This window comes from Hemicordylus capensis, chromosome 1, assembly GCF_027244095.1.
Source record: "Hemicordylus capensis ecotype Gifberg chromosome 1, rHemCap1.1.pri, whole genome shotgun sequence".
NCBI lineage: Eukaryota > Metazoa > Chordata > Lepidosauria > Squamata > Cordylidae > Hemicordylus > Hemicordylus capensis.
Window position 1 is genome coordinate 83871373 of NC_069657.1, and position 25863 is coordinate 83897235.

Below are 25863 nucleotides of genomic sequence, written 5' to 3' on the forward strand. Positions count from 1 at the left end.
GTTGATGGCACAGTGCCTGAGTTTGGAGGAGGCTTAACTTTGAGTATCATTGACTTCAAAGCAGGGGAGCTCAACTAGGTTTACAATCTTCCTTCCCTTTGCCTGTCTTGTTTTGTATTTCAGAAATAATGGATTTAAAATGTCCTGTTTTACACATTTACTTGATTCAGGTATATTTGCAAAAAAGGAAAGGCAGGCACACAAACCTGAGGTTCACCATAGTATGTACATATCACTACAAACCATGGTAACATGAACAAAGGAAGGAAGTTGTAGGTTCGGCATGGTTTGTGCACATGCTGAACTGTGGTTTGCCATTATGTCACAGTTGGGCTGTTATGGAGACAAGTGAAGCCTTTGCATCGAATTTCTAGGGTACTTGTGAATGTAGTGTAGTGCAATCATATGAGAGAGATACCAAGACTGCGTTACCTGCAAGACGTGCTTGTGGAATTTAATGCAGAATCAATGGCTCTCAACACTTGTGTCTACAAATGTACTATTACATAGTTAAGTAGCTTGTATTCAGTCAGGTGTTGGATCTCTGGAGGCCAAAGGACCCCCAGTTGCAATTAGTTCTGCCTCTTCTGCTATAGACAAGTCTTGGTGGGCTGCATTGCTGAGTGGTGTTTGTTCTGTCATCAGAACATATTAGTGCAATGTGGCCTTCCCAGTTTCTGTCAAAGAGCTCTCTGTTAAACAATGGGCCAGCAAATCGCTCTATTAAGGCTGGATTAACTGTACTTTCCTTCAGTGGGAAACTGTTTCTTGAGGATCAGATCAGTTCTCTGTCTCCTTCAAGAAAGACCAGCAAAGAAATTGCAACTTTTTCCTACAGGAGCTCATTCATGGAAAGGGTATCCTTCAGGTCAGAGAGCATCTTCCTCCTAACTAACCTATACATGGAAGTATAATAATGATTTGCTGTTAAGTATGCTGAATAAGGCAACTCTCCAGGAAAGGCTGCCCAATGATGTGCTAGAAAAGAGCAAGCAATGTTATTGTACTGTCATGACAATTGATTGATGGATTCATTGGAGAATTAATAAGAGGGAGAAAAACAAAACATAGGATGGAGGGCTGGGAAATATCTTCTGTCTGTATTCTAAGGAAAGTGATAGGATTCTTAGACAACAGATAAGTAAAATTTCCAAGATCAAAGATGTTAGTGAAATGTTGCACACTCAAAGAAGGGATATGATGGCTATTCCTGATGTACAGTCTGCAGCCATCCAGCTACGAGCACCAGAAGTATTCTGACACCATTATGAGAAAGGTATTACCTTTTTCTTTAATCACGGCTTGTATTGTCTAATAGGTATCTGCCTTGACTTCCCACTCATTTCCGGATCTCCTTAGCTGACCAGGGTTGGAACATGAGACAGTGAGGGTTATATTCTAAAGCATAGTTCCTGTCCTGGGTTTCTGAAACACTTGGCTAGTCTATCACACACATCTTATTTTTAGAAGCAGAACCTGCTTGCGAAGGAATTAAACTTCACTGAATCTACATGTAACATCTTTCTCATTTCTGTGTTTTATATATTCTCAAGGAAATGTTGATTATAGGTCTTAGTTCAAGTATGAGTATAGTTAAAAATCTATAAACATACTATCTTAAAAAATGAAGAAGAAAATATTAATAAATGGCATGCTTGCATGAAGCTGTTTCTTTGTGAAACAGGAATTAAAACAAAATGCATTGTTGATATGGGAATGGGACTTCTGTGCAATATCCTGTAATTTATCTACTGTTTGGAAGTGGGAGGATGATGCTTGATAAAGTTTCATTAGGTCACAAAAAGTTATAAGACATACAACATTGAGCTGTTTGGTACAGCAGAGCTAATGGCATGCTCCTTGTGCCTAGAAATATTATGTTAGTTTGTGACTACAAACATCACAACTTATAAAATGTCTCATAAGGAAATGATGCCTAGAGGCAGTGGTATCACATAAGGGTGTGTAAAATGTTTTGAAGTTGAAATGTTTGAACTCAAAATGGGCTGTATTTCAAGTTCAAAACAAAACACCCTTTAAATAAAGAGCCTGTTTTGAGCTTGGAACAAAACAACCCCGTTTCAGTTCAAAATGTTTCAAGTGCCATTTGGGAGGCCTGTTTCCCCCTTGCTGATTGGTTTTCTGGAACTAGCTTCTGATTGGTTTGTGACCTCCTTGCTTCTTGGTTGGCTTGTTATACAAATAAAGTGTTTTCATCGGCAACTGTACCCCCATTAGCTGAGAGGAAGGAGTGGAGGAGCAGGGGTGCACCTAGGTAATTTGGGTGCCTGGACCACCCAGCCGTAAGGCCCCCACCACATGAGGCCCCCTAAAACCTCCTTTGTGGGCCCGCCCCCTCCAAACCCTTGCTGTGTTTTTTTTTTAAATTCTTACCGCAAATGAGGGGTGGCTGTCGGTGGGGGAGCGGAGTAGTCCTTCTCCCCTCCCACAGCAGCAAATGGGGCACCGGAGCAATGCTGGGCCCATCCACTCGGGCCAGCATCTTTCACCAGCTGCGAGGCGCGCCTATTCAGTTTAGAGATCGTTGCAAGCCCGCAATGTCACAGGTTTGTGATGATCTCAACGACTCAGGTATGTCTTGCAGTTGGTAAAAGACACTGACCTGAACGGACGGGCCCAGCATCGTTCCAGTCCCCAATGCTGCGGGGGAAGAGGGGAAAAGGACTGCTCCGCCCCCCCCTCCCGTAGCAACCTCTCGGCCACAGTAAGAATTAAAAAACCGGTGGAGGTTTGGTGGGGTGGCTGCCAGAAGCCCCCGGCCATTTGGAGGCCCCCTGGACCTTAGAGGAGCGGGCCAGATTCCCAAGGTCTGGGGGTTAGGGTGCCTCTGGGTGGGAGCACAAAAGGAGGGACTGTATAGTGTGCCTCTACTGAAGAGAATACGTCAGGAGAGGAGGAAGGAAGGTTTAATTTTGTGGCGTTCTCAGCACTGAGTATAATATGCTGTGCTATTGCTGCTATAACTGGCTTTGCTGGCTCTCACTGACAAAGGTAGAACTTGGATGCCTTCCTTTCTTGAGTTGTGGTTTGTTTTGTTTGTGAGATAGTGGTTTGGCCAGAAATGGACAGTGACAGTGCTCTCTGAGTGTGTAATATTTCTTGGTGGTTGCTGTGATAAGTTCCATGTCTGCTTGAGATTAACTTGTGCTTCACTCACTACTCTGGAGGTCTTCTCTGCAATCTGAATTGCAAGGTGTACTCAGTCAAAATGTGGCTGAAGTTGATCTAGTTGAGTTTCTGGCTATGCTTGCTACCAAGGGTGCTGCTGTGGCAGCTGTTGCAATGCTAGGAACGTACATAAAGAGTCATAATTGTATGTGAGAGAGCAATTTGTGCCAATTTATTTATTTTATTTAACGTATTTTTATACTGCCCAAAATGCAAGTTCTCTGGGCGGTTTACAAGACAGTAAAAACAACAATAAAAAGATTAACAATACTGTGTTTGAAATTTGTGTTCTGTGTTGGGAGGGAGAGATTCCCTTTTACTGTGTGCTTCTGCAATGTTTTTCAAGGCAGGGTTGCAAAATGCATTGCAAATTGCAATGCAAAACGTGTGTGTGCACTCTGCGAGTGCAGCTTGTTCCGGACATAAGGAACAATGGGGAAACCAAAACACCTCATTGTAAGCCATAGGTAGCTCCTAGGGATACCCAAGTTGGTTGAGTGGCGGGGCATGATGCGTGCTGCCTACCAGTGTTCCTTCTAAGGTGTGCACGTGTGTGCACTCACAAGTTTTTTTTAATGTCCGCTCAGTTAATTTTAGATCCCGCTGAGGTTGAATCAGAAAGGCACCATTCTGAACACATATGCGCACATACTGCCTTGATACTGCTGCTCAGAACAAAATTCATTCTGCACAAGATGGGGAAAATTAGAGAGAACACTGCTACCCAACCTACAAAAGAAAAATAAATTTTTTACTTTCCCCCCAAGCCCCCATTGGATCCTATCGGGTTTATGGGGAAAGGTTGATTTTTTGTTTTTCTTTTGTGGGTTGAGTGGTAGGTAGCACCCATCATGCCCCACCACCCAACCCATTTTGGTGTTCCCATGGGGAACAATGGGGTATTTGAGGTTTTCCCATTATTCCTTATGGCCAGAACACTTAGAACCTTTTGGCCGTTTTGTATTTTATTTTGAGCTTGGAACAGAATGCACAATCTGTTTCGTGCACATCTCTACAAAGTACACTCAGCCCTGGTTGTAACCCTGCCTATTAATCAGGAATACTGACCCAGGCTACTCCAGTAAACTCTCCTAGCATAGTGAACACACACAGAGCCAGTTCCACGGTACAAGGCTGGCTCAAAACAAAGAGGATACATGAAAGATTTATTTTTTTTAAAATCATGGTATTTTTACATTTTACAAAACTGGTCAAATTGCTACACTTCCATATAACAACTGGTTCGACCACTGTTTCAGCCATCTGTGTCTTGTTTTGTGCGCAAAACAAAATGCAAAATCCGTTTCATTCACATCCCTACTATCACATGCTGATCTACTGAAAAAACAAAGAGCCTCTGGTCTGGGCAGTTCTCCCCTAATGAAGAATTTCCCCTATACTCCCTTCCTGGTGCTTTAGAGCAGGGTTATTTTAGACATTTGTTTTGATTTTAAATTCTGTATTTTTAATGCCAACTTTCCTTCTTCATTGAAGCTCCCATACATCTGCCAAGGACTCTGGGATGGGAATTGACCAAATATAATGTCCGTGGGTGGGGAGAGATGGAGGTATTTGGAAATAGGAGATGGATATAGACTTGCTTCATTGCTTCAAATATTTGGCCATGGTACTATGCCATAGTCTCCCCCCCCCCAAATGATGCTTTGATGATTGCTTCCAGTCAATTGCATTTCGGGAATCTAACACACAATGGAGATCAGGGGTTTTCTTCCTCTTTTCTGATTGTGTGGTGTGTGTGAGCCCTTCAGGGGACAGTCTTCTTACTATTATTATTTTTTCTATATACACTGCTTTGAGAATTTTTCTATTGAAAAGAGGTATATAAATAATAGTACTAATTAAGCATATGGTAGATGGTTGCAATGTCACTTCTCACTGTGTGAGTCTTTTAAAATAATGTGTGAGTCTTTTTCATATCGCTGAGGCACACTTCTTACTTTATCTCTGCAGGAGCAGCTAGCAGCAGCGCTGAATGTTCCTGTGGACGCAACCATTTCACCTGTGCAGTTAGTGCCTTTGGAGAATGCACTTGCATCCCCGCCCAATGGCAGTGTGATGGCGACAATGATTGCGGGGACCATAGTGATGAAGACGGCTGCAGTAAGGAAATAGCTTGTTATTAGGAGGAATAAAAAAGTGCGGGATTCGGGATAAAGAAGATTGCGTCCCTATGCCTATCTAGTACTTGGTGCTATAAAAGCAGCAAATCACTTTTTGTTACTATAGCAGTTTAAGTCTATCAAGGGATCTGAGCTAAGAGTTTCTTTCCATCTTATAGAGTCCAACAGCATCAGTGACATGTTGCTAACCTGGGTTGTGTGTTAACGTGTCCGTTCTCCAAGCATTTTTTTGTTGTTGGGTGTTTTTGGAAGGTAGTAATTGTTGTGAGGGTCAGCTTCTCATTTAATTGGTTTGTGTGGGCTATGCATTTAGAAAACAAAAATAGTATTTGTGGTTAGGGTGTGTCCTTGCCCCCAATTTTTGGTTTCCTCTCTTGCCTGTGGTGCTGCAATGTCACCAGTGGTTTGCTTCTCCTAAAAGCAGGGGGGTAGGAGGGTGGAGATGGCAGACTGTGGGTGCTGCTTTTTTCAGTAGTTGAGGAGGCCATCCTTAACACTGGGTTGTGTACTGAGCATGCTTCAACAGACAGGACCTGACTTTTTGGAACTGTAGGTGTGGCTAGCTTCCTGCCTGGAAGGCGGCAAATCCCTAGTTCCAGTCCTGTCTTGCTCCAGAACACAGGGCGACTGAGGAGCTCCTTGGCTCTTTTTTCTGTGGCTAGCTTTTTCTTTCTTTCCCCCACACCAGGGGTGCACAACTCAAATGTCCTGGTGGGCCAGAAATGACCATGACTTGATGTACAGTGGCCAAGGTCAACTTTCAGCACATTAATTACACTAGAATTAGCAAGGGAGCAGAGGGTTGGAGTCAGGGGGAAAGGGGGATGAGGGATGGTGTTAGTGGGCTTTGGTACAGGGGCAGGACCAGCAAGGTGGGTGAGGAACATCTGGTCTCAAGTGGACAAATGCATTGAGCTGCTGCTGCTTGTCACAGGTCAAGCCAAGTGCTATTCATGGCTCCTGCTGTTGCTGCAGGAATTTCCTTCCTGTGGGCCAAATCTGGCCCCGGACCTTGACTTGTGCAGACCTGCCCCACACCCTTAGTAGAGTGCCAGAAGCGGGAGGAAGTCAACTGTTTGCATTTTTCTTTTTTACAAATTGAATCTAAACCATTTTCTCCTTTTCCCAAACTCATTGGAGTTTGTAAGGTTTGTTTGGTGTTTGCTTTCTGTTTTCTGCATAGGAGAGTTTACAGCCACTTATTGGCACGCTGAACTGCTCCCATGCAGGAGCTCTACTGGAGGGCTCCCTCTCTGAGAGTCCGTGCCCTGATACTTGGAGAGGCTCTACCTTGCATGCGCAACTGGGGTTACAGCAAGCTCACTCCCCCTTTCCATGCCAGGAATGCTCCACTTTTAACCCCCGAGCTGTCTCTGCTCCGCGCTCAGAGAAAGACGAAAAGGTGCACAAAAAGCCGCTAAATAGGCACGCCATGCAGAAGAGACCAAGAAGGGCGGTGCCAAGCCTTGCAAGCGCCACAAGCCCTCAGTGACTCCCTGGCTCAGTGAATGCCTCTTAATTCAGGCAGTTTGCGAGGAGCACTCTCCTCACTGTTTGCCACCTGCATTGGAGGTTATTGAGTTCTTGCCTCCCTCCGGCGGCCCCATTATGGCGCCTATTCCTGCAGCACACAAGGCACACGAGATGGCAGTTGTGGGACTCACAATGATAGTTCCTCCTACTTCTCCCCCACCTTCAGGGGCAGCCAGTTTCAGTTATGGAGCTCTTGCCATCAGCTCCACCAACTGAGCAGCCGCTCCCTCTTGAGCAGGAGCTGGACTCGCTGCTCCTACTGTCCAAGATCAGCCTTGATAGCTCCATCCTGGCAGCCCCTCAGGTGCCAGTCCGGCTGGTCTCTCTGCCTCCTCCGCACCTGCTCACAAACCTTACTCCGGCAGAGAAGAGTTTACAGCCAGCGGTGCCCCCGGGCCCAAGTCTATCTACAGAGATTGTGAGTAGAGTGACCTTGCCCAACAGGGATCGCTTCCCTCCCGATGTTGCTGAATGGCTGCAAGATTTTATTGCGAGGCAGTGCTGTTCTATTATGAAAACCATGTCTCCCCCTCTGGCACCGCCTCCTATAACCTGCAAATCCCACATTCCCGCTCCTGCAAATCCACCTCCCTCACCTTCTCCTTGGTGCCCAGGGCTCCAACCCATCCGGACTGGTCATCCTTCCCTGCTTCCAGCCTTGTAAGGAAAACCATTCCTGTCTCAGAAAGGGGGCGATTTATTCCTGTCATGAGGGGGAAAAGAAGCAGAAAACACAACCGGTCTCTGTTTTCCCCCCGAAACAGGTTTTCGGAGCATCGTCCACCCAGGGAGCCGAAGTGAGGGAGCCGAAGTGTCCTGTTACTGCACCTTCTAAGACCCCACCCCCCATTCCTGCTTTTACTCCAGTCCCTCCTAATGCCTATAATGTGTCCTCTGATAAAGAAGAGGGAGAACTTTCAGATGAGGCTGCTGCTCCTTACACCTTACTAGCCTCCACGTGCTTGTTCTCTTCTTCAGATTTTGAGGTTTTTCTGGCCAAAGCTAGATGCGTAATTAATGATGTGGCACCTGCGAACACTCCTTTGGAACTGTCTTCCCTGGACCAAAATGTTTCCCTCTCCTCTTCAGGCCAAACATCGGTAGTGCCTTTTCCCGAATCATTTAAGGAAATTATGCTGGCTGAGTGGTCCACTCCTGCATCCACCAAATCTTTAAACAGTTCTGCTAGAAATCTATATATTCTGCCTCAGGATGTTCCTTCTCTTATAGCAGCCCCTTCAGTAGACCCTCCAGTAGCCCAAATGGTGCCTGGGACAGTGGTGGTTAAGGAGGGGGAGGAACAGCTGAGAACACCGGAAGAACGTAAATCGGATTTGTTACTTCATAAGAGTCACACAGCTACAGCCACTGTCATCAAAGCAGCCACCACAAATTCTAATTTCGCCTGGGTCTCAGATCTTTGGACCAAAGAGTTAGCTCAGTACATTCCTCCTGAGAATACTCAACTCCGTCAAGGCTTCAACAAGTTGGCTAATGCTGCAGCTCTTATGGCTAATTCTAGCCTGGATTGTATTCAGTATGCACCGCGATCTGTGGCTGCTGGGGTGGCTGCTTGCAGATCTCTGTGGTTGAAACATTGGAACGTGGATTCTAAATCTAGAATCAACCTAGCTGCTTCCCCCTTTTCCAGTTCCCAGCTTTTCGGAGAAGCCCTTAATCCTATCTTAGTGGAAACTAAAGGTAAGAAAAAGGCCTTACCTGTGCCTCAGGGAGATTTCCGTAGGCCCTTCAGCACTACCTACCAGCCTTTTTGCTCCTTTTGGACCTTTCCCAGATCCTCCTTCCATCAGCGCAGATAACCATTCTGCGACCTATAAGACCCACCTGGTGTAATCAGTGGCAACTACAGGGAGGTGGAACTTCCAGGTGATACGGGAACCACCAGTTCTCCTTGACAACCTCCCAACCCCAGCGTAAGCAATGACTACCCACCAGTAGTGGGCAGGCTCCTCCACTTCTACCCTCAGTGGGAAGCCACTACACAAGACAGTTGGGTTCTTGCTAGTATAGCCAATGGTTATTTTCTGGACTTCCTTTTTCTCCTTTACACAGGAATTGGACCAAATATCTTTGGATGAAAGTCCATTCATCACCTTCTTCTGATCAGAGCAATCAAACCCCTCTGACTCCTCCGGAATGGATCATTGTCACTACCAATGCGAGCCTGTCGGGTTGGTAAGCACACTGCCTGGGCCAATATGCCCAGGGCATTTGATCAAGCAGGGAGGCAACACACACCATAAATTGGCTCGAACTATGCGTGGTTCAACTTGCTCTAATTAAATTCTTCCCACTAGTTCAGAAGGCTCATGTTCCTCCCTCTAGTTCAGAAGGCGCACCGTCAACGTGACAGCCAAATCACACATCAATAGGCAGGGTGGCACCAGATCACATCCTCTGATGACGAAGTCAGACAAGCTGTTTTGTTGGGCAGAACTTCACCTTGTGTCCATCACAATGGAACATCTACAGGGCACGGTCAATTCGCAAGTCAACTGGCTCAGTTGCCAAAGCATAGATCCGGCCGAATGGTCACTACACCCTTCGGTGTTTCAACAGATTGCGAGGCACTTCACTGCCCCCCACCAACATGGACCTTTTTGCACCTCCCCAGAATCTCCACCAGGTTCTTTCCCCCCTGGGCAGAGGCAACAGATGCCCTGATGGCCCTGTGGTCCCTGGGCCTTCTGTATGCTTTTCCTCCAGTGATTATCGCCAATGTTCTTCAAAAGCTTGGCAGATAAAGAGCAGAGGTCATTCTGATCTCACCCCACTGGCCTCGAAGGCCTTGGTTTCCAGATCTTCGGAACCTCTCAGTCGATCAGCCACGGCAGCTCCCTCTGTGGCCAGATCTACTGCCACAAGGGCCGCTCCTCCATCTAACTCCTCAGTGGTTCTGACTCTGCACCTGGAAATTGAATGCTCCATCTTAGCCAAGAAGGAGTACTCAAAGGCTGTACAGAATACTATTATTGCATCCAGGCGACTTTCAACTAACCATCTTTACCAGGCAACCTGGTTGGCCTTTTCTCGCTGGGCTCAAAGGAAGTTAGTTCATCCACTATTTGTAGGCATTTCCGAGGTTCTAGCCTTTTTACAGTTGGGGTTAGATATGGGGTTACGTCCCAACATGCTTAAACACCAGACATCCACCTTTTCTGCCATTCTCAGACTTTGGGCTAAGGGTTCCTCCCATCTGCACCCCCATTTACGATGGTTCCTCAAGGGTGCCTCCAATTTGGCTCCTCCTCCAGTCCATAGATTCCCATCATGGAGCTTGAATGAGGTGCTTAACTCACTCACTCAATCTCCCTTCGAGCCCCTAGCAGACAGGAGCTTCAAGGAGCTCTCTTATAAAGTCCTGTTTCTCACAGCAATCACATCTGTGCTTAGAATCTATGAACTGGGAGTTCTATCAGTCCAGAAGGAGCTTTGCATCTTCCAGCCAGATGCTGTGGTGCTGAAGACAGAGCCTACATTTCTGCCAAAAACCAACACCGACTTCCATCAATCTCAGGATATAGTCCTCCCTATTGTCCCTCTCTGGCCCATCCAAAGGAAAAAAATCTGGTATACTTTGAATGTGCATTGTGCTCTCTGTGTTTATGTCCGACGAACTAAGGCCATTAGACACTCTGACTCTCTGTTTGTTTCATTTCATCAGTTGTCTCTGTGGAATAAGGTGTCTAAAGCGACTTTGTCCAGATAGATAAAAACCTGCATTACGATCACTTACGAGGCCTCTAATCTTTCCATTCCTAGGGAATCACCACTCATTCTACCTGCAGTGCAGCTACTTCTGCGGCATTTTCAGCCAATGCCCTGCTCTTGGAAATATGCAGGGCAGCTACATGATCTTCCATTACTGCTTTCATTAAACATTACAAAATCTCCTCTTTCCACTCTGCTCAGGTGGCATTAGGTTGCACGGTGGTGCTGCAGCAAGTGGTGCGATGTGTCTTCCTAGTATCCCTCCCGTATTCTTTTCCAGCTTGGGCATGTCCCAGTGCTAAGGATGGCTCCTTCAACTATGGAAAAAGTATCACTGGTCTTACCATGAAGGGTTCTTTTTTATAGTTGAGGAGGCCATCCGACCCACCCTAGGAATCCTCTGGCATGTTCTCGTACCATCTGGGTGGGGATTGCTTGTTTTTGGAAGGTGGTGACTTGCAGGGGTTTCAGCTTTATAGTATGTTATCCCCTGCTGTTTTCTTCTGCCTCTTTGTTTCTAGCATTACCCGTTTGGTTTGGGCTTTTCTGTTCAGTATATATGTAACATTTGCTGTTGGTTTTTCCGTGTTCTTGTTTGGCTCAGCAGTCCCGGAACTGGGGATTTTCTGCCTTCCAGGCAGGAAGCTAGGCACGCCTACAGTTCAAAAGGTCAGGTCCTGTCCGTTGGAGCATGCTCAATACACAACCCAGTGTTAAGTATGGTCTCCTCAACTATGAAAAAGAACCCTTTAAAGTAAGACCAACATTTCTTTCTCTGTCATTCATGCAACTCCTTTGATAGCATTTCTGTGGGATTGTCTGACAACTGACTTCACTCTTCAACATCCTTCCTAAGAGGAATTCTACGATGGTCTAGGCTGCCTAGAAAAGTGGCTGTCATCCATAAAGCCATATGACTCTCATATTTTAAAGCTCTAGTCAGGCTTCTCCATGCATATCAGTTATTTTAAAGTTGAATTTTAACAGGGGGGGGGGGGGAGGATGGAATCTAAAAGACTTGTAGTTCTTTGAATCAACATATGCAGTCACAATCTCTAATTTGCACTTCTGCGTACAAATCCTCGGCATGCAAAAGAACTCCTATCACAATTATTGCTGGGCAACACAGAGATGCTTTCCATTGTCCAGTACCAGTCATCAAGCAAATATGTATATTTGTTTTATGTTGCTGTAACTCACCCAGAGATGGAAGTTTGGGGCAGTGTACAAATATATTAAATAAACAAAATAAATATTTTAAATGGAGATGGAATCCCATACAATTCATATGTATGCAGAAACAGCTCCTTGATTTCTCTCTCTCTGTCATTTTCTCTCAGTTTCTGAAAGGAATAGTAATCTCGAAAATGTGAAATATAACCAGGAACACAAAGTTTTTTAAACGTGTGTGTGTTTTTGTTCTGGTTTTGTGCCCTTAGCTGTCACATAATCATCCCCCCCCTTCCATAATTCTCCCAAATATTAGGCTGGAGTCTATGGTAAATATTAAGGAACTCCATGCTAACTGAACAGATAGGCCAGAGCTTTGAGGAGCAGAGAACACTTTAAATATAAATGGGGGAAATGTATAGAAGGGTTGGGATTAATGTATGGGTTAGATTGGGTTGCAAGAATTGTACAAAGACAAAATAAAATTCCTTTCCCAGGAGGACATGAAAAGTGAGTGAGAAAAGGAATGAACACAAGTGAAAGACTGGAAATTGAATTTACTTCACTTCCTGTACCTGATTCTGTGTAATCCTAATCTTGCCAACACTTCTCCTGCCCATCCTTGCCTAGTGTATCTTCATGCTCTTGTTATGTTCTCATCTGCCATTGCAAATAATTTGTGGGCTGCTGGGAATCCTCAGGCAACAGAAAGAGACTGTCTAGGGGGTGAGCTGATCAAATAGGATTTTAAAATGCCTGTCTGGGGGGAGGGAACATTCCGTGTCAAGTGCAAATGTCAGATTATTGTTGTGTACCTGACAGTGCCATTTAATGTTCACCTTTGGTAACTGCCTAGGGTGACGAGTTATGGTGTCTGTTCAAGTGCTATGAAGTGGGATTCTCCTAACTGTGGTTTCTTAATTAAGTTTACATGCTGCTTGGCCATGGTGATCGTTTAAAAGCTCCATACAACTCCCTTTGTGATTCTGTCCTACAGCCTAGCAGTTCATCTGTAGTGATTGATTTCTCCTGTAAATTCTCTTGCCAGTGCCCTGCGGGAATCCTCACTCCTATTACAAACTAACATTGCATCTTTGGGGCTTTTATCCTCTTATGACCATAGCATGCTGACCATGGCCTGTTTAATATCCTTTTTCTCCATTCCTCAAACTTACAATCCTTTCATTATCTGTTCATAACACTCGCATTTAGAGGGGTTTTGTTTCATTTACTTATTTCTATCGTATTTATATACCACCTGATGTGTGTATCTGTAGGCTGTGTACACAATTTAAAACAGCAAATATAAAACCAAGTAAAAACAATTAAAACCATTTCACAGAACAAAACGGTTAACAATTTCATGGGAGAAAAATGGAACAGTTTAATTTCAGATAAAAGCCTGAGAAAATAGGTGCGTCTTGACAGTTTTAACATAGTTCCTTCCTCTGACTCTTCTCAGTGGTGACTGTTTTCAAATGAGAAAGGACAGGAGAAGAGTTTCTCTGTACCTCCTCTTTCTAGTAGGGCTTCTGCTCCAAGATCTGATTATTCTGAGTCAGGGAAAAGTTTCCAAGCTGTGATGTTTCCCATTGCAATACTACAGTCATGAGGAAAACAGAATTCTTCTATGTCATACAGTTATTCAAAGATACAGGAGTGCTGTCCAGGATAGGATCTGGTAGTTACAACTTCCACTTATGTTGAAGCAAGCAGTGAGTACTTGTATATCATTTTAATTGAGCCTCAGATGTATTTTTTGTCCCTTGCCAGTTCTAGAACTAGCATATGGATTTCCTGCTTTAGTCACTCATGTCTTTGTTCCCGATTGTTGCTCTCCGTTTGCTTCCTAGTGCGACAAGTTCCCCCCACCCCCCTTGAGGTCTTGATCCTGCCATTACTAGACTTCATTGCTTCACAGTCTCTGGGGTTGTGGCTTACAAGGATCATCTCCTCTCTTGGGAAGGGGGCTTGATCACTGAAGACTTAGACATGGGTTAGCTTCCTTTATTAGCAGTTGGGCTTTCTGCCTTCCTTCCTATGGCAAGGGTCACCTTCTCTCTCTGCGCTGACTTCCCTTGCTGTGATGGGAACCAAGGGCATTTCATGTTTGCAAGCTTAAACACTGCAATAAGCAGTGAGAGCTGTCCATGCCATGTTTCGTGTCATTTTGGCTCTGTTTTCTTGTTCCTGATGGCTAGAACAGTCTAGCTACTGGATGCTTGTACTTAAGGCCCAGGGTATTTAAGAGAACACCTTCTCCTTTACGAGCTCCAATGCCTATTGAGATCTGGAGAGGTCAGTCTGCAATTCTGGTCAGGGACAGGCCTCGCTTCTCCATTGCCACCAGGGTGCTTTCCAGATTACACCCAGCAACAGTGTCACTACATGTCAGTTAAATGTGCTTCTATACTGCCTGTGTCTTGACATTGCAGTCCCTGTGCTGTCAGCAAAGTGCTGTTCACATTTCCAGTGCCTTCTTTCATTTTTATCTTTGTGTTACGGTACTACAACATTGTAAAAAAATAGCTGTATTTCCCTGCTGTAGGAGGTTCACTCAAGCTAGAAAAGACTGCTCTCCCTGCTGGTGGCTTTGCGCAACAACCTTTATTTATGGTTTCAAGACAATCCTGCCAAGCCGAAGTAAACTACCACTGAACAGCGGGTAATCTGGAAAGCACCCTGGAGGCTTTGGAATTCACTCCCTGCCAAAACAAGAGCCTCCCCACCTCTGACAGCTTTTAAAAGGGTTGTTAAGACACTTTTATTCACTTATTTAATTTATTTATTTTTATTTATTGTTGCATTTATATACCGCCTTTCGTTAAAAGACAAGCCCAAGGCGGTTATACTTAGACTTATACAGGCGAGTCTCACGATCAGTGAGACCCGCCTTAAGAGGGTTTGAGGGTTTGCGGCTTAGCCCGCTCTCCCCACAGATGATCCTTAGACAGCCCTGGGTGGCCGGATTGGCCGCCCACACGACTGCTGGCTCCATCACAGAGCCAGCGGGGATCAGGGATCGTGCGGCCCCCAGAAGTGCACGAGGCATCCTGGAGAGACCCCCAGGGCCAGGAGGCTTGTTCCAGCCTCCCGGCCGGGGTGTCCTCATGTGTTGCCACAGTGCGGAGGCGCACTACGGCAATACACGATCAAATAGACAGGGTTAGTGAAGCGCTCGCTCTGCTTACCTCATCTAAGGGGAGGGGGAATTAGGAGGGCTTGCTGCCGGGAGCCATCCAGCTCCCATGGCAGCAGACGATCGGGCAAAAGCGGGCTAGGCTCCCTTGGCCCTCTTTTGCCCGATCGTGAGAATCTCCTCATATTCTTAAGTTGTTTTAAATATGTTTTAACTTTGTTTTTAATCTGTGTTGTTTTATTGCAAACTGCCCACAGACGTGGGTTTTGGATGGTATACAAATATGCTAAAATGAACAAACAAACCAAACCAGAGTACATATGCAGAAAGCTGATGTTTGCTCCCATAGGATGTGTCATCTCCTGAAAGTCTGGCTAGACCCTTTCTTATTTCAGAATTCATCATTGCAAACATTGTTTTCATTCCAAGTTTGGGTCACAGTTAAAAAGCCACTATATATGCAACATTTTTCTACTCAGAGGTACTCTTGTGTTTTTCCCCAATTTCATTTGTATACACCCTTATATCATGGTGGAATTCAAGGTAACAAGCATAGGGTTCCTCTAGGTGTTCTTTGCTTCAGCAAGGTGGCTGCTTTCTTGTGCCTGCAGATCACCTCCCATTTAGACCATCAGTCATGTGATCCATGTAGCATAACAAAATACACTTGTACCACACTGTATTCATTCATCCATTAATGTATTATATTAGTACACTGCCCCAAATTTTGGTCTCTGGGTGGTTTAAAGCAAAATAAAGCAAATCAAAACAGAAATTCAAACCTTAAAACAATTTAAACCCACAAGTCAGCTTAAAAAGGTTGGGTGAATAAATGTGTCTCTAAAGACATTTTTACAAGTTTTCAGAGCTGGAGAAGCTCTTATTAGAGCAGGGAGTGCATTCCGGAGTCTGGGGACAACAACAGAGAAGGCCCATCGCTGTGTAGCTGCCAGGTGAGCTGGTGGCAACTGCAGACAAACCTCTCTGGATGATCTCAGTGACCAGTGGGGCTGATAGTGAATCTGATGTTCTTTGAAATATCCAGGGCCTAAGCTGTAGAGCTTTATAGGTTATAACCAGCACCCTGTATTTTGCTCAGAAACTTATTGGTAGCCAGTATAGTTCTTTTAATATAGGAGTAATATGGTCTTCTCAAGATGACCGGGAGACCAACCTGGCTGCCACATCCTGTGTCAGCTGCAGTTTCCGAACTACATACAAAGGCAGCCCCATGTAGAGTGTGTAGCAAACAGCGAATGGCCGATTTAAGCCCAGCCTTTGTCTCAAAGCAAGCCCACTTGAGGGAAAGGAAAATGCTGATTCATTCCCTCCATGTTTGCTCAGCAAAGGCTGTTCCTCTGGTAAAACTTAAAGCTTCTTCAGTAGCTGATTTGCTGCCACCACACCCTATTTACAGAGAACTCCTCCCTGGATTTGGGTGAATGGCCAGGGAACACTCTTTCTTCTCATTTACCAATGGAAAAATAAAAAACCTCCCACGTGCAGCCTACGCGTGGTGAGAAAACTTGGGAGATTGCTGAACACTTAACCTTGAGGCGTGTCTGCACCGATAAGGGCTTGCAATGCACAAAATTCAAAATAATCTAACGCAGGCTGCCTAACACACAGTTCTCTGGCTAAACCTTTCCCTGAAGCCAAAGCCCTGGCTTCCCTTCTGAACTCACCAAATCCATGACAGAGGATTTAAGCTTCCTGCAATCCTGTCTCTCTCAAGGAAATGCAGATTTCCTTCCCTGAGGGGATTCTGCAGGCTAACTTTTAGGGGTGTGCACCGGACCGCGGACCTGCGGCTCGGCACTGGGGTGGGGGGGTCCATTAAGGGCGGGGGGGGCTTTACTCACCCCTCCCGCGCTTTGCTGCTTCGGCGCCATAATTACTTTAAAAAATGCGCCGCAGTATCATTTGCCGCTCCGGGGCTCCTTCTTGACTGCAAAATCGGGCGGCAGGATAATTCCCCGCCGCCCCCAAAGCCCCCTCAAGCCATTTGAGCGCTTTAAATCTCGCCCCGGACCGAGTGCTAAAGCGCTCGGGCGGGCGGCGGGGAGATGTCCGTCCGTCCGCCCGCCCCCTTCCCTGCCTTCTGCGAAGTGCAGGGAGCCTTCTCGCAGAAGGCTCCCTGCACTTCGCAGAAGGCAGGGAAGGGGGCGGGCGGACGGACGGACATCTCCCCGCCGCCCGCCCGAGCGCTTTAGCACTCGGTCCGGGGCGAGATTTAAAGCGCTCAAATGGCTTGAGGGGGCTTTGGGGGCGGCGGGGAATTATCCTGCCGCCCGATTTTGCAGTCAAGAAGGAGCCCCGGAGCGGCAAATGATACTGCGGCGCATTTTTTAAAGTAATTATGGCGCCGAAGCAGCAAAGCGCGGGAGGGGTGAGTAAAGCCCCCCCCGCCCTTAATGGACCCCCCCACCCTAACCCTCCCGAACTAAAACCACCCCTTGTCCGGACCGGTTCGGAGGCCAGTAGAATGGCCTCCGAACCGATCCGTGCACACTACTACTAGCTTTGACCATGAGGCAGTAAAAGTTCCATTGCCCCCCACTAAGCCTTCCGCCTGTGCCTGTCCTCAGTCATCCCGTCTGGCTCTAACTGAAAACAAAGACCCTCTTCACTTCCTGCCGCCAGGCAGGGGCGTAGGGGAGAGGGCCGTGTTCATCCCTCTCTCTGGTAGCCCCCCAGAGTGAGGGAGATATTGAAGAAAATAGGAAGGGGTGGAGATGGAGGGCCCTCACGAGCTGGGGGCCCGTGTTCTTTGAACCCTTTCGCTCAATTATAGCTATGCCCCTGCCGCCAGGCCCTCTGTGTCCTGGTCACTATGTGCTGAGTGGCTGATCCCTAGAGGTCACCGCCTGACAGACAGAAAGGACAGGTTCTCTTCTGGTTTACTCTTTAGGGAAAAAGGAAAAGCTGTTCCTGATTCATCACAACAGAGTGCATTGCAGTAGTCAAGTCTGGAGGTTACCAGCATATGTACTACTGTTCTGAGATCATTTATCTCAAAAAACCGGAAGCTGATAGAAAGCACCTCTGGCCGCTGCTCAACCTGAGACATTATTATTATTTTTATTTTATTTTATTTTATTGTTTATGTATTTATTTATTTATTTTATGTTTTATATCCTGCTCTTCCTCCAAGGAGCCCAGAGTGGTGTACTACATACTTAGGTTTCTCCTCACAACAACCCTGTGATGTAGGTTAGGCTGAAAGAGAAGTGACTGGCCCAAAGTCACCCAGCAAGTGTCATGGCTGAATGGGGATTTGAACTTGGATCTCCCCGGATTGGTTTGGATCCAGAAGCAATCCCACACTGCGTACCTGTTCCTTCTGGGGAAGTTTGACCCCCATCCAGAACTGGCAGATCAAAATTATCTCCTGACTTCCAACCCCACACAATAAGTAGCACCATCTTGCTTTGATTCAGTCTCAGTTTGTCCAGCCCATCACTGCCTCCAGGCAGGCATTTCGGGAGGTTATGCCTTCTCTTGATGATGTTGAAATGGAGAAATGTGGATGTCATCAGCATACTGGATGGGGTGGTTTATAATTGTAATAAGTAATAAATAACATAATAATACTGATAACCCCCTGCACCAAATCTCCTGATGATCTATCCCAGGGGTTTCATGTACAAAGCATTGGAGACAGTATGGAGCCCTGGGGGACGTAAGCACATGCTTTTTCTTCCACAGGGACAATCTCCTTGTTGCAAATATGTCACTAGTGAAGTTGCATGAAAAGAGGTTGGGTTGGGTTGGGAGAATTGCTGAGTAAATTTAGGCTGAACTGAGTACATTCAAGGCTGGGTACATAAAGGCATAGTCACGCTGGTCTAAATGTCAGCCTTCATAATGAAGTGTTTTGGGAGGAGAGGCCGCGGCTGCTTTTCTCCTTTTCACCTATCCTCTTATAAGAATCCCTAATGGAATTTGCAGTCACTAATGGGATTACTGGCTGCCTCTGAAGTGCCTGCATCTTAGTCCAGAAACCAATGCTATCTGTGTCGCTTTCCCAATGTGAAAATGGGCATGTTGGCGCTGAGGGGATAACTTGAAGGTGTGTTGTGAGCTGGAAGGAAGCAGTTAGTTGTATTTTAATTTTTATTATTATTATTATTAATTGCAATATTTTTACAAAAGTTTAGAAAACCAAAGAAGTCTGGGAACTCCCACCATAAGCTCCTGTTAGTTCTGTTCAGGGAGTCGGGGGGAGAAGTCATGAAAGTCTTTCATACAAACCTTTGGCTACTGTTAATCATTAACATGTGTAGAGGCTTTTTTCTGTATGGTTGAATAAAACTACAGGCATCATGAAGGATACAGTGTCTTTGAGAAGGCTGCATATGTTTGCAGTGAATCCCAAATAGTGATCCTGGCTATCTGAGAGCATTAGAGCATGATACTGTATTATGAAAGTATATTCTGTGGCTGGAAGCAGAGGCAGAATGCAATAGCTTCTGGGTCTCCTGATTTATCCACATGACTAGGTCATGTGGATGTACTTACTGTACATCAGGTGTTGTTTCATATACCATGCTGATGTTCACAATATTAACACTGTATGTAATGTAGATTTTAGGCAGCTGATCTGTGTGCAGTGGTCATTAAGGGGCACAAGTCCAAAGACAGGACTGGAAAGTCAAAAGCTCACCAGAGATCATGGCTGGCTGGCAGGCAGGCAGGAGGATCAGACAGAAGCCAGGAGTCAGGAATACACCAAGGGTTAAACCAAGCAACCACCAGGAGTCAGGAACATGCTGGAGGTCAAGCTGAGTAGCAGTTGAAGCCAGAGTGTCAGAACAAGAGCCAAAAACAAGCCAAAGGTCAAGCCAAATCAACTGTCTGGAGCCAGAGGGTCAAGCAGGTAATCCAGAGTGAAAAACAAGCCAGGGGTCACACCAAGTAGGCAGGGGAAACAAGGGGACCGTGATACCGAGACAAGAGCGGTCTCCGCCAGGAGGCCTCTTATACTTCCTGCTGCATGGAAAGGCCAAGGAGTGATCTCCTAGGGTGGGGCTTGTCCAGTACTTCAGTGGCCTAGGAATCTGCTTTAAAGTAGCAGGCTGTCACAAGGGGCAACAATATACAGGGACCTCAGGGCAGAGAGCATGACAGTAGGTTTCTGCAATACCCATGAACTGGTGTTTTTGCACTTTCATAATAAGGGAATGGATGGTAAAGTGTGTATGCCTATTCTTTTAATAAGGGTTCCCTCCCGCTGATCCCTGGCTCTAATAAATGTCTCCTCCCCTCTTGTTGACTCCATGACTAACTGCTCCAAAACATAATTATTTATTATTGTGTCTCTTTGTCATGATCTGAGTGTGCATTGATTCACTCAATATGAGGGTTTGGCCTTCAATTTCTAGCTGTAGTGATTACATATGATCTTTGTTTCTTGTTAACATTTCAAACCTATTTGGAATCGGTGGCTGCTCTGATGTGCAGTATAACATTGCATGTGCTTTCTATGGATTTTATTTCCACTGGTCTCTTTCATTTTTTCAGTAGGTTCCTGGCATACATGCTGTATCAGTATTCTCATTTAGTACTAGGCATCTTGGTTTTGAGAGACTGTTGGCATTTTCATATATGTGTTGTCTCTCTTTTAACATGTATCTCATTGTGTAGCTTTTTCTTCAACACCTTCATTGTTTTTGATTGGCTCCTGTTAGTTGTCTCACCTGTCTCTTATATCTCATTTCCACTTTGAAAACATGTAGCCTTTGGAATTCATCCTTCAGGAACCCTGAATCTGGTGTTTCTCAGCATCTCTAAGTTTTCCTCTAACAATCAGTTTAAAAACTCCTGCTAGCCCTACATATAGAGGGGTAGTATTTCTGGAGCTACTTCAGCTAACTTCCCTAACGATCTCAGGGTGAAGGCGCACACACACAAAAAGTACTCACAGGAAAATCTTCCACTGTGGTACAAGCCTGGCCTTACAATCTGAATTTATTTAATTTATTTTTATGTATCTATTTTATTTCTATCCCACGTTTCATTTCTGTTTTTTTTAAAGACCACAATGTGACTTACAATTAAAAAAACCAATTTAAAATACATTCCCATTAATAATAAAAGTGAAAGAGCAGCACAGGATGAATTAAAAAAAGAGAGTTCAGCACAGTATTAAAAGCTTTCGGACAGACAGACATATCAGCAGTTTTCCCTCTAATAGGGATTCCCAGATGTTGTTGACTACAACTCCCAGAATCCCCAGCAGCATTGGCTATTGTTTGGGGATTTTGGGAGTTGTAGTCAACAACATCTGGGAATCCCTGTAAGAAGGAACACTGGCTAGCTGACCACCATTTTGCTTTATTTTTTTTGAAGTGAAGTATGTATTTTTATTGCTTGTCATATCCATGAAAAAATCATTTTTGTTTTGTTAAGTGCAAAACTGTTCAGGTATTGGAATGGGGTGGGGGACATTTCTTGATGATTTCTCATTTGTCTGTCAGTCAACCCCATGCAGAGCTGCCCTCTACTGCAAATTAGATTTTTCAGTGCTGAACCTTGAAGTGGAAAATGTTTGCACTAAGATAAGAACGGTTCCAAAGAGGAAGCACCCTGAAAAATGTTCTGTCTGTCTTCCTCTTAACGTTGGCTTCCGCAGTAGCTTCTTTGTTAAACTTACCAGTGTTATTGATATTATTCCTCAGCAGTCTAAAAGATTTGGAAGACAATTTGTGATGTTTTGCATTTGTGTCCCTGATTGATCAGGAAGCACACCCAAACCCCAAACATCTACATAAAAGTATGACTGAATTTCCCACTATGAGGGCTCCCCTGCCCCCGCCCGCCCTGTCCTGTGAGTTATCCCTGGTACAAAATGATATAAGTTCATAATGAAGCAGTGGGTCCCTTTATAAAAGATAGTTTCTTCAACGTGGTCTCTGTGCTTTACACGAATGGGCTTTGCGCCTGCGTAGAGACCACACCGGAGCTTCCAAGCTAGAGTTCTAACTTTTGGCGGTAACTCCGCCCCCTCGGTATATAGGCGGCTGCGCGGGCTTCCCTCTCCAGTCTTTCTTCGTCCACGATAGAAGACACATCGTTGAGCTACTCCTTGCTAGATCATGCTGTTGAGTATTACCCTTGCTGATTTTACCCGATATTTTGTTTAGTATTCCCCTTCGTTAGCGGTTTTATTTCTTCCATGGTACCCCCCCCACTCGAAGTTTTTCTCGAATTCACCGTTACGTCATGGCCTTCGGGCCCAGTGTGTTCTGGTTTCTCTGGCCTATGGCCAAGACTACAAACTTCAAGCAGTGTGGTCGCTGCAAATCTAAGATCCCTTCCACCAACGGCCACAAACTTTGCCTCTTTTGTTTGGGTGAAGCCCATAAAGTTGGCTTTTGCTTGCACTGCATGGCCTTTACTAAGCAGGCACGTAAGAATCGGGCCTCTCAACTTCGTTCTTGGCTCTGAGAACAAGCCTTCAAGTGTTAGGCTCAGACAAACCTCCTACTTTACAAGCCTCTTCGAGCACTTCTCCTTTGGCCCGGGGCTTACAGCCTGTTTCTTCCCCACCGGGGATCTCAGTGATCACACCAGAGGCCAATGTACTGGTCGATCCCGCAGCTCGGGCTTTGACCTCGGTACCAAAGAACTTGGTGGCAGTGTCGATCTCGACAGCGGCACTCATCGAACCGCACTCCATCCAATCAGCCAAAAAGAGAAAGAAGGCCCGTCATGCTCCTCAGGAGCCCCCTAAGAAAAAGCATAAATTGATGTACGATCCCGAACACTGATCCCGTACGCTCCAAATGGAGACCATCCTGGATGCGGAGGTTGCCTATGCATCTAGTCCCCACGATCTCGTATATGAATCCGAGCAGGATTCTGAACCCGAGGACCTCCCTCCAGAACAACCCTACTGATGGTCCAAGCAAGAGCTTGAAGCTGCCCTTGATGAGCGCTACGCCTGTCAGATTGAAGAAGAGGTGGACTATTTTTATGCTCACCAGGAGGTTCGCCAACACTGTCGAGCCTCGAATGCTACTGAGCCGCCCCTTCGGCGTTCTGCCTTACCCTGACCGTCGACCTCGGTTCCGGCATCGATACCGAATCCGCGCTCGGAGGCAACTGCTCTTCCTCCTCCGCCTCCACCCTGAACCACGTCTCTGCTACCGCCACGGGTTCCACCGAGGAGTTCTCCCATGCAAGCAGCCACGGCTACGATAACCCCGGATTCTAGACCACCCCCTACTCGGCTTCGAATCCGACCCCTTCCACCTCCAGTCTCTAGTGATTCCTCAGATTTGTCTTCGGATGAAGAGGGAACAGAGTCCTCAATCTCAGACAGGATATCGTTGGGCTCTTCACCCCTCACTCTTATTATGGAACCCAAGCCTAGCTCTTCTTCAGAAGATTTCCGGATATATACTGACTTTGTTTCCCGTATGGCTACCTTCCTGGCTGTTCAACTTTCCCAAGGGGATAAATCAGAGCCAGACCCCCTTTTCCAGTTGATTGAAGACGATGCCCATCCATCGGTATCGCTTCCATTAAATCCGTCCATCCTCAAGGTCACCAAGGCCTCTTGGTTGAAACCCTCCTCCCTTCCCCAGACATCGAAGAAACTTGATTCCTTCTATAAGATGCACGCTTCTGCTGACCAGGATGATTCCTTTCTGAAACACCCTTCTACTGACTCCATCGTAGTAGAATCCTCACTCTCTTAAGTTCTGTGGATATACCTCTTCCACCCCACTCGACAAAGAAGAAAAGAAACTGGACACGTTTGGGAGGCGTTTGTACTCAGTTTCATCTTTATTGACCAGAATTGCAAATTATCAGGCCTACTACGCCAGATACAAGTCCTTTCTGTGGGACCATGTTGCTCCCTTCTTAGACCACCTGCCTGAGGAACAGCAGGGCCCAGCTAAAGTTTTCCTGCATGAAGCCACGCAGGTCTCAAAACAGGAACTTCACGCAATCCATCACTTAACAGAAGGCGCTGTAAAGGTGATGGCATCCTCAGTCGCTCTTCGTCAACATGCCTGGCTCAGATTCTCTGGCCTTATGCCCGACGCTCGATCCAGAGTGGAAGATCTTCCCTCTGATGGTTCATCCCTATTTGGAGAAAAGACGGATGATACACTTCAGAAAGTGCAGAAACTTCATAACACGGCCCGCTCCGTGAGGCTCCAACAATCTTCATCCTGGCCTTATAGGCCCCAGAAATGGTAGCAGCAGCCATACTCTTCTAAACACCAGTACTACCAACCACAAGACAGATCCTTTCGTTCCGCCAGGCATCAACCATACAGATAGCATTCCAACTTCACTGGCTCCAAGCAACAGCAATGCTCTAAGGGGTCCCAGCCCCAAACTAAAAGACAGTGACTTGAAGCCCCCTCCCCATTGGGGCACCAGACTCTCTCCCTTCGTCTCCACTTGGGAAAATATCACCACCGACTCTTGGGCTCTTACCATCATGAGGGTTGGCTATGCTATGGAATTTGCATCCACTCCTCCATACAATCCCCCACTCCCCACACCAGCCACCCCGGCTCTCCTAGCGGAAGTTGACTCTCTACTCGCAAAATCTGCAATAGAACTGGTTCACAACCTGCAATCCCCGGGTTTCTATTCCTGATACTTCACTGTACCCAAGCTGGATGGCTCCTTCCGCCCTATCCTGGATCTCCGGGAACTGAACTCCTGTGTCACATACCGGAGGTTTCGTATGGTCACCATTCCCACCATCATCTCCCTCCTGCACAGGAACCAATGGTTCATTTCAATAGACCTCAGGGATGCCTACTATCATGTCACCATCAGACCTCAGCACTGTTGTTTCCTTCACTTTCAGATAGCGGACACCACTTACCAGTTCCGCGCCCTCCCCTTCGGGCTGGCATCCGCTCTGCGGGTGTTCACCAAATGCATGGCTCCAGTGGTGGCGGCCCTGCGACAACAGAACTTTCAAATTTTTCCATTCCTCGATGACTGGCTCGTTGTAGCCGACAACCCACAATCCCTACTGAGGGATCTCCACACGGTCATCAACCTCCTTTCCAACCTGGGGCTCCAGGTGAATTACGAAAAGTCGAAGCTCCGCCCTTCCAGAACCATAGAATTTTGGGGGATCATCTTAGACTCCATCCAGTCGAAGATCTTACCTCAGCGCAGGATCCAGGCTATCCTGGACTTGTCATCCCCCCTTCTCTACCACCCGTGTCAGCCAGCTCAAATGATCCATTGCCTATTGGGCCACATGGCTTCCACCACCTACGTCCTCCCTCACGCTCGCCTGCGTGCCAGGACTCTGCAACATTGGTTCCTCTCCGTGTTCTCCCCACACGAAGATTCCCTCACCTGCACCCTTATACTAGAGTCCTGCGCCTCGAGTCCTGCGTTCCCTGCTGTGGTGGACAGACCTTACCAACCTCAGCGTCGGCTCCCCCTTCCAAACCCCACATCACACCATTCTACTCACTACGCCCGTTCATCTCACAGCCATAGTGGCTAACTCCCCGCTGTCTACGCCATCGTGGTTCCAATACCCTATGGTCAAACATTTCCTCAAGGCACTCACTCACCTCTATCCGGACCCTCCGATTATGGCACCTGCATGGGACCTGACCTTAGTGCTCTCCTCTCTCATGCACCCTCCCTTCGAACCCATGGCTACAATTTCTCTGGACCTGCTTTCCTGCAAAGTAGCCTTCCTCACGGCCATTACTTCTGCCAGGCAGGTCAGTGAACTCAGGGCACTTAGAGTTGACCCGCCTTACCTGGTTTTCTACAAAGAAAAAGTCATCCTTAGGCTGGACATTGCCTTCCTGCCGAAGGAGGGTGCACTTTGTTTCATCGCTCCCAACCAATCTCTTTACCTGTGTTCTTCTGAGCCATCGACTGAGGCCAAAAGGCGTCTCCACACTCTCGACGTTCACAGATCGTTGAGACCAGACCTCCACTCTCTGCACTTTT

The 25863-nt window shown here is 46.4% G+C and overlaps 1 protein-coding gene across 5 annotated transcripts in view; it reads left to right on the top strand.

The window, feature by feature from the left end:
- LRP4 (LDL receptor related protein 4) overlaps window positions 1-25863 on the top strand; it is a 154183-nt gene that overhangs the window by 63732 nt on the left and 64588 nt on the right. For 4 of the 5 annotated variants that reach the window (XM_053277032.1, XM_053277038.1, XM_053277058.1 and 1 more), the window contains exon 2: window positions 5161-5310. In XM_053277032.1, the coding sequence (XP_053133007.1) occupies window positions 5161-5310 (150 nt within the window). Of the gene's footprint in view, window positions 1-5160; window positions 5311-19698; window positions 19784-25863 lie in introns of those variants that run through there. The other variant, XM_053277068.1, reaches the window with a different exon arrangement.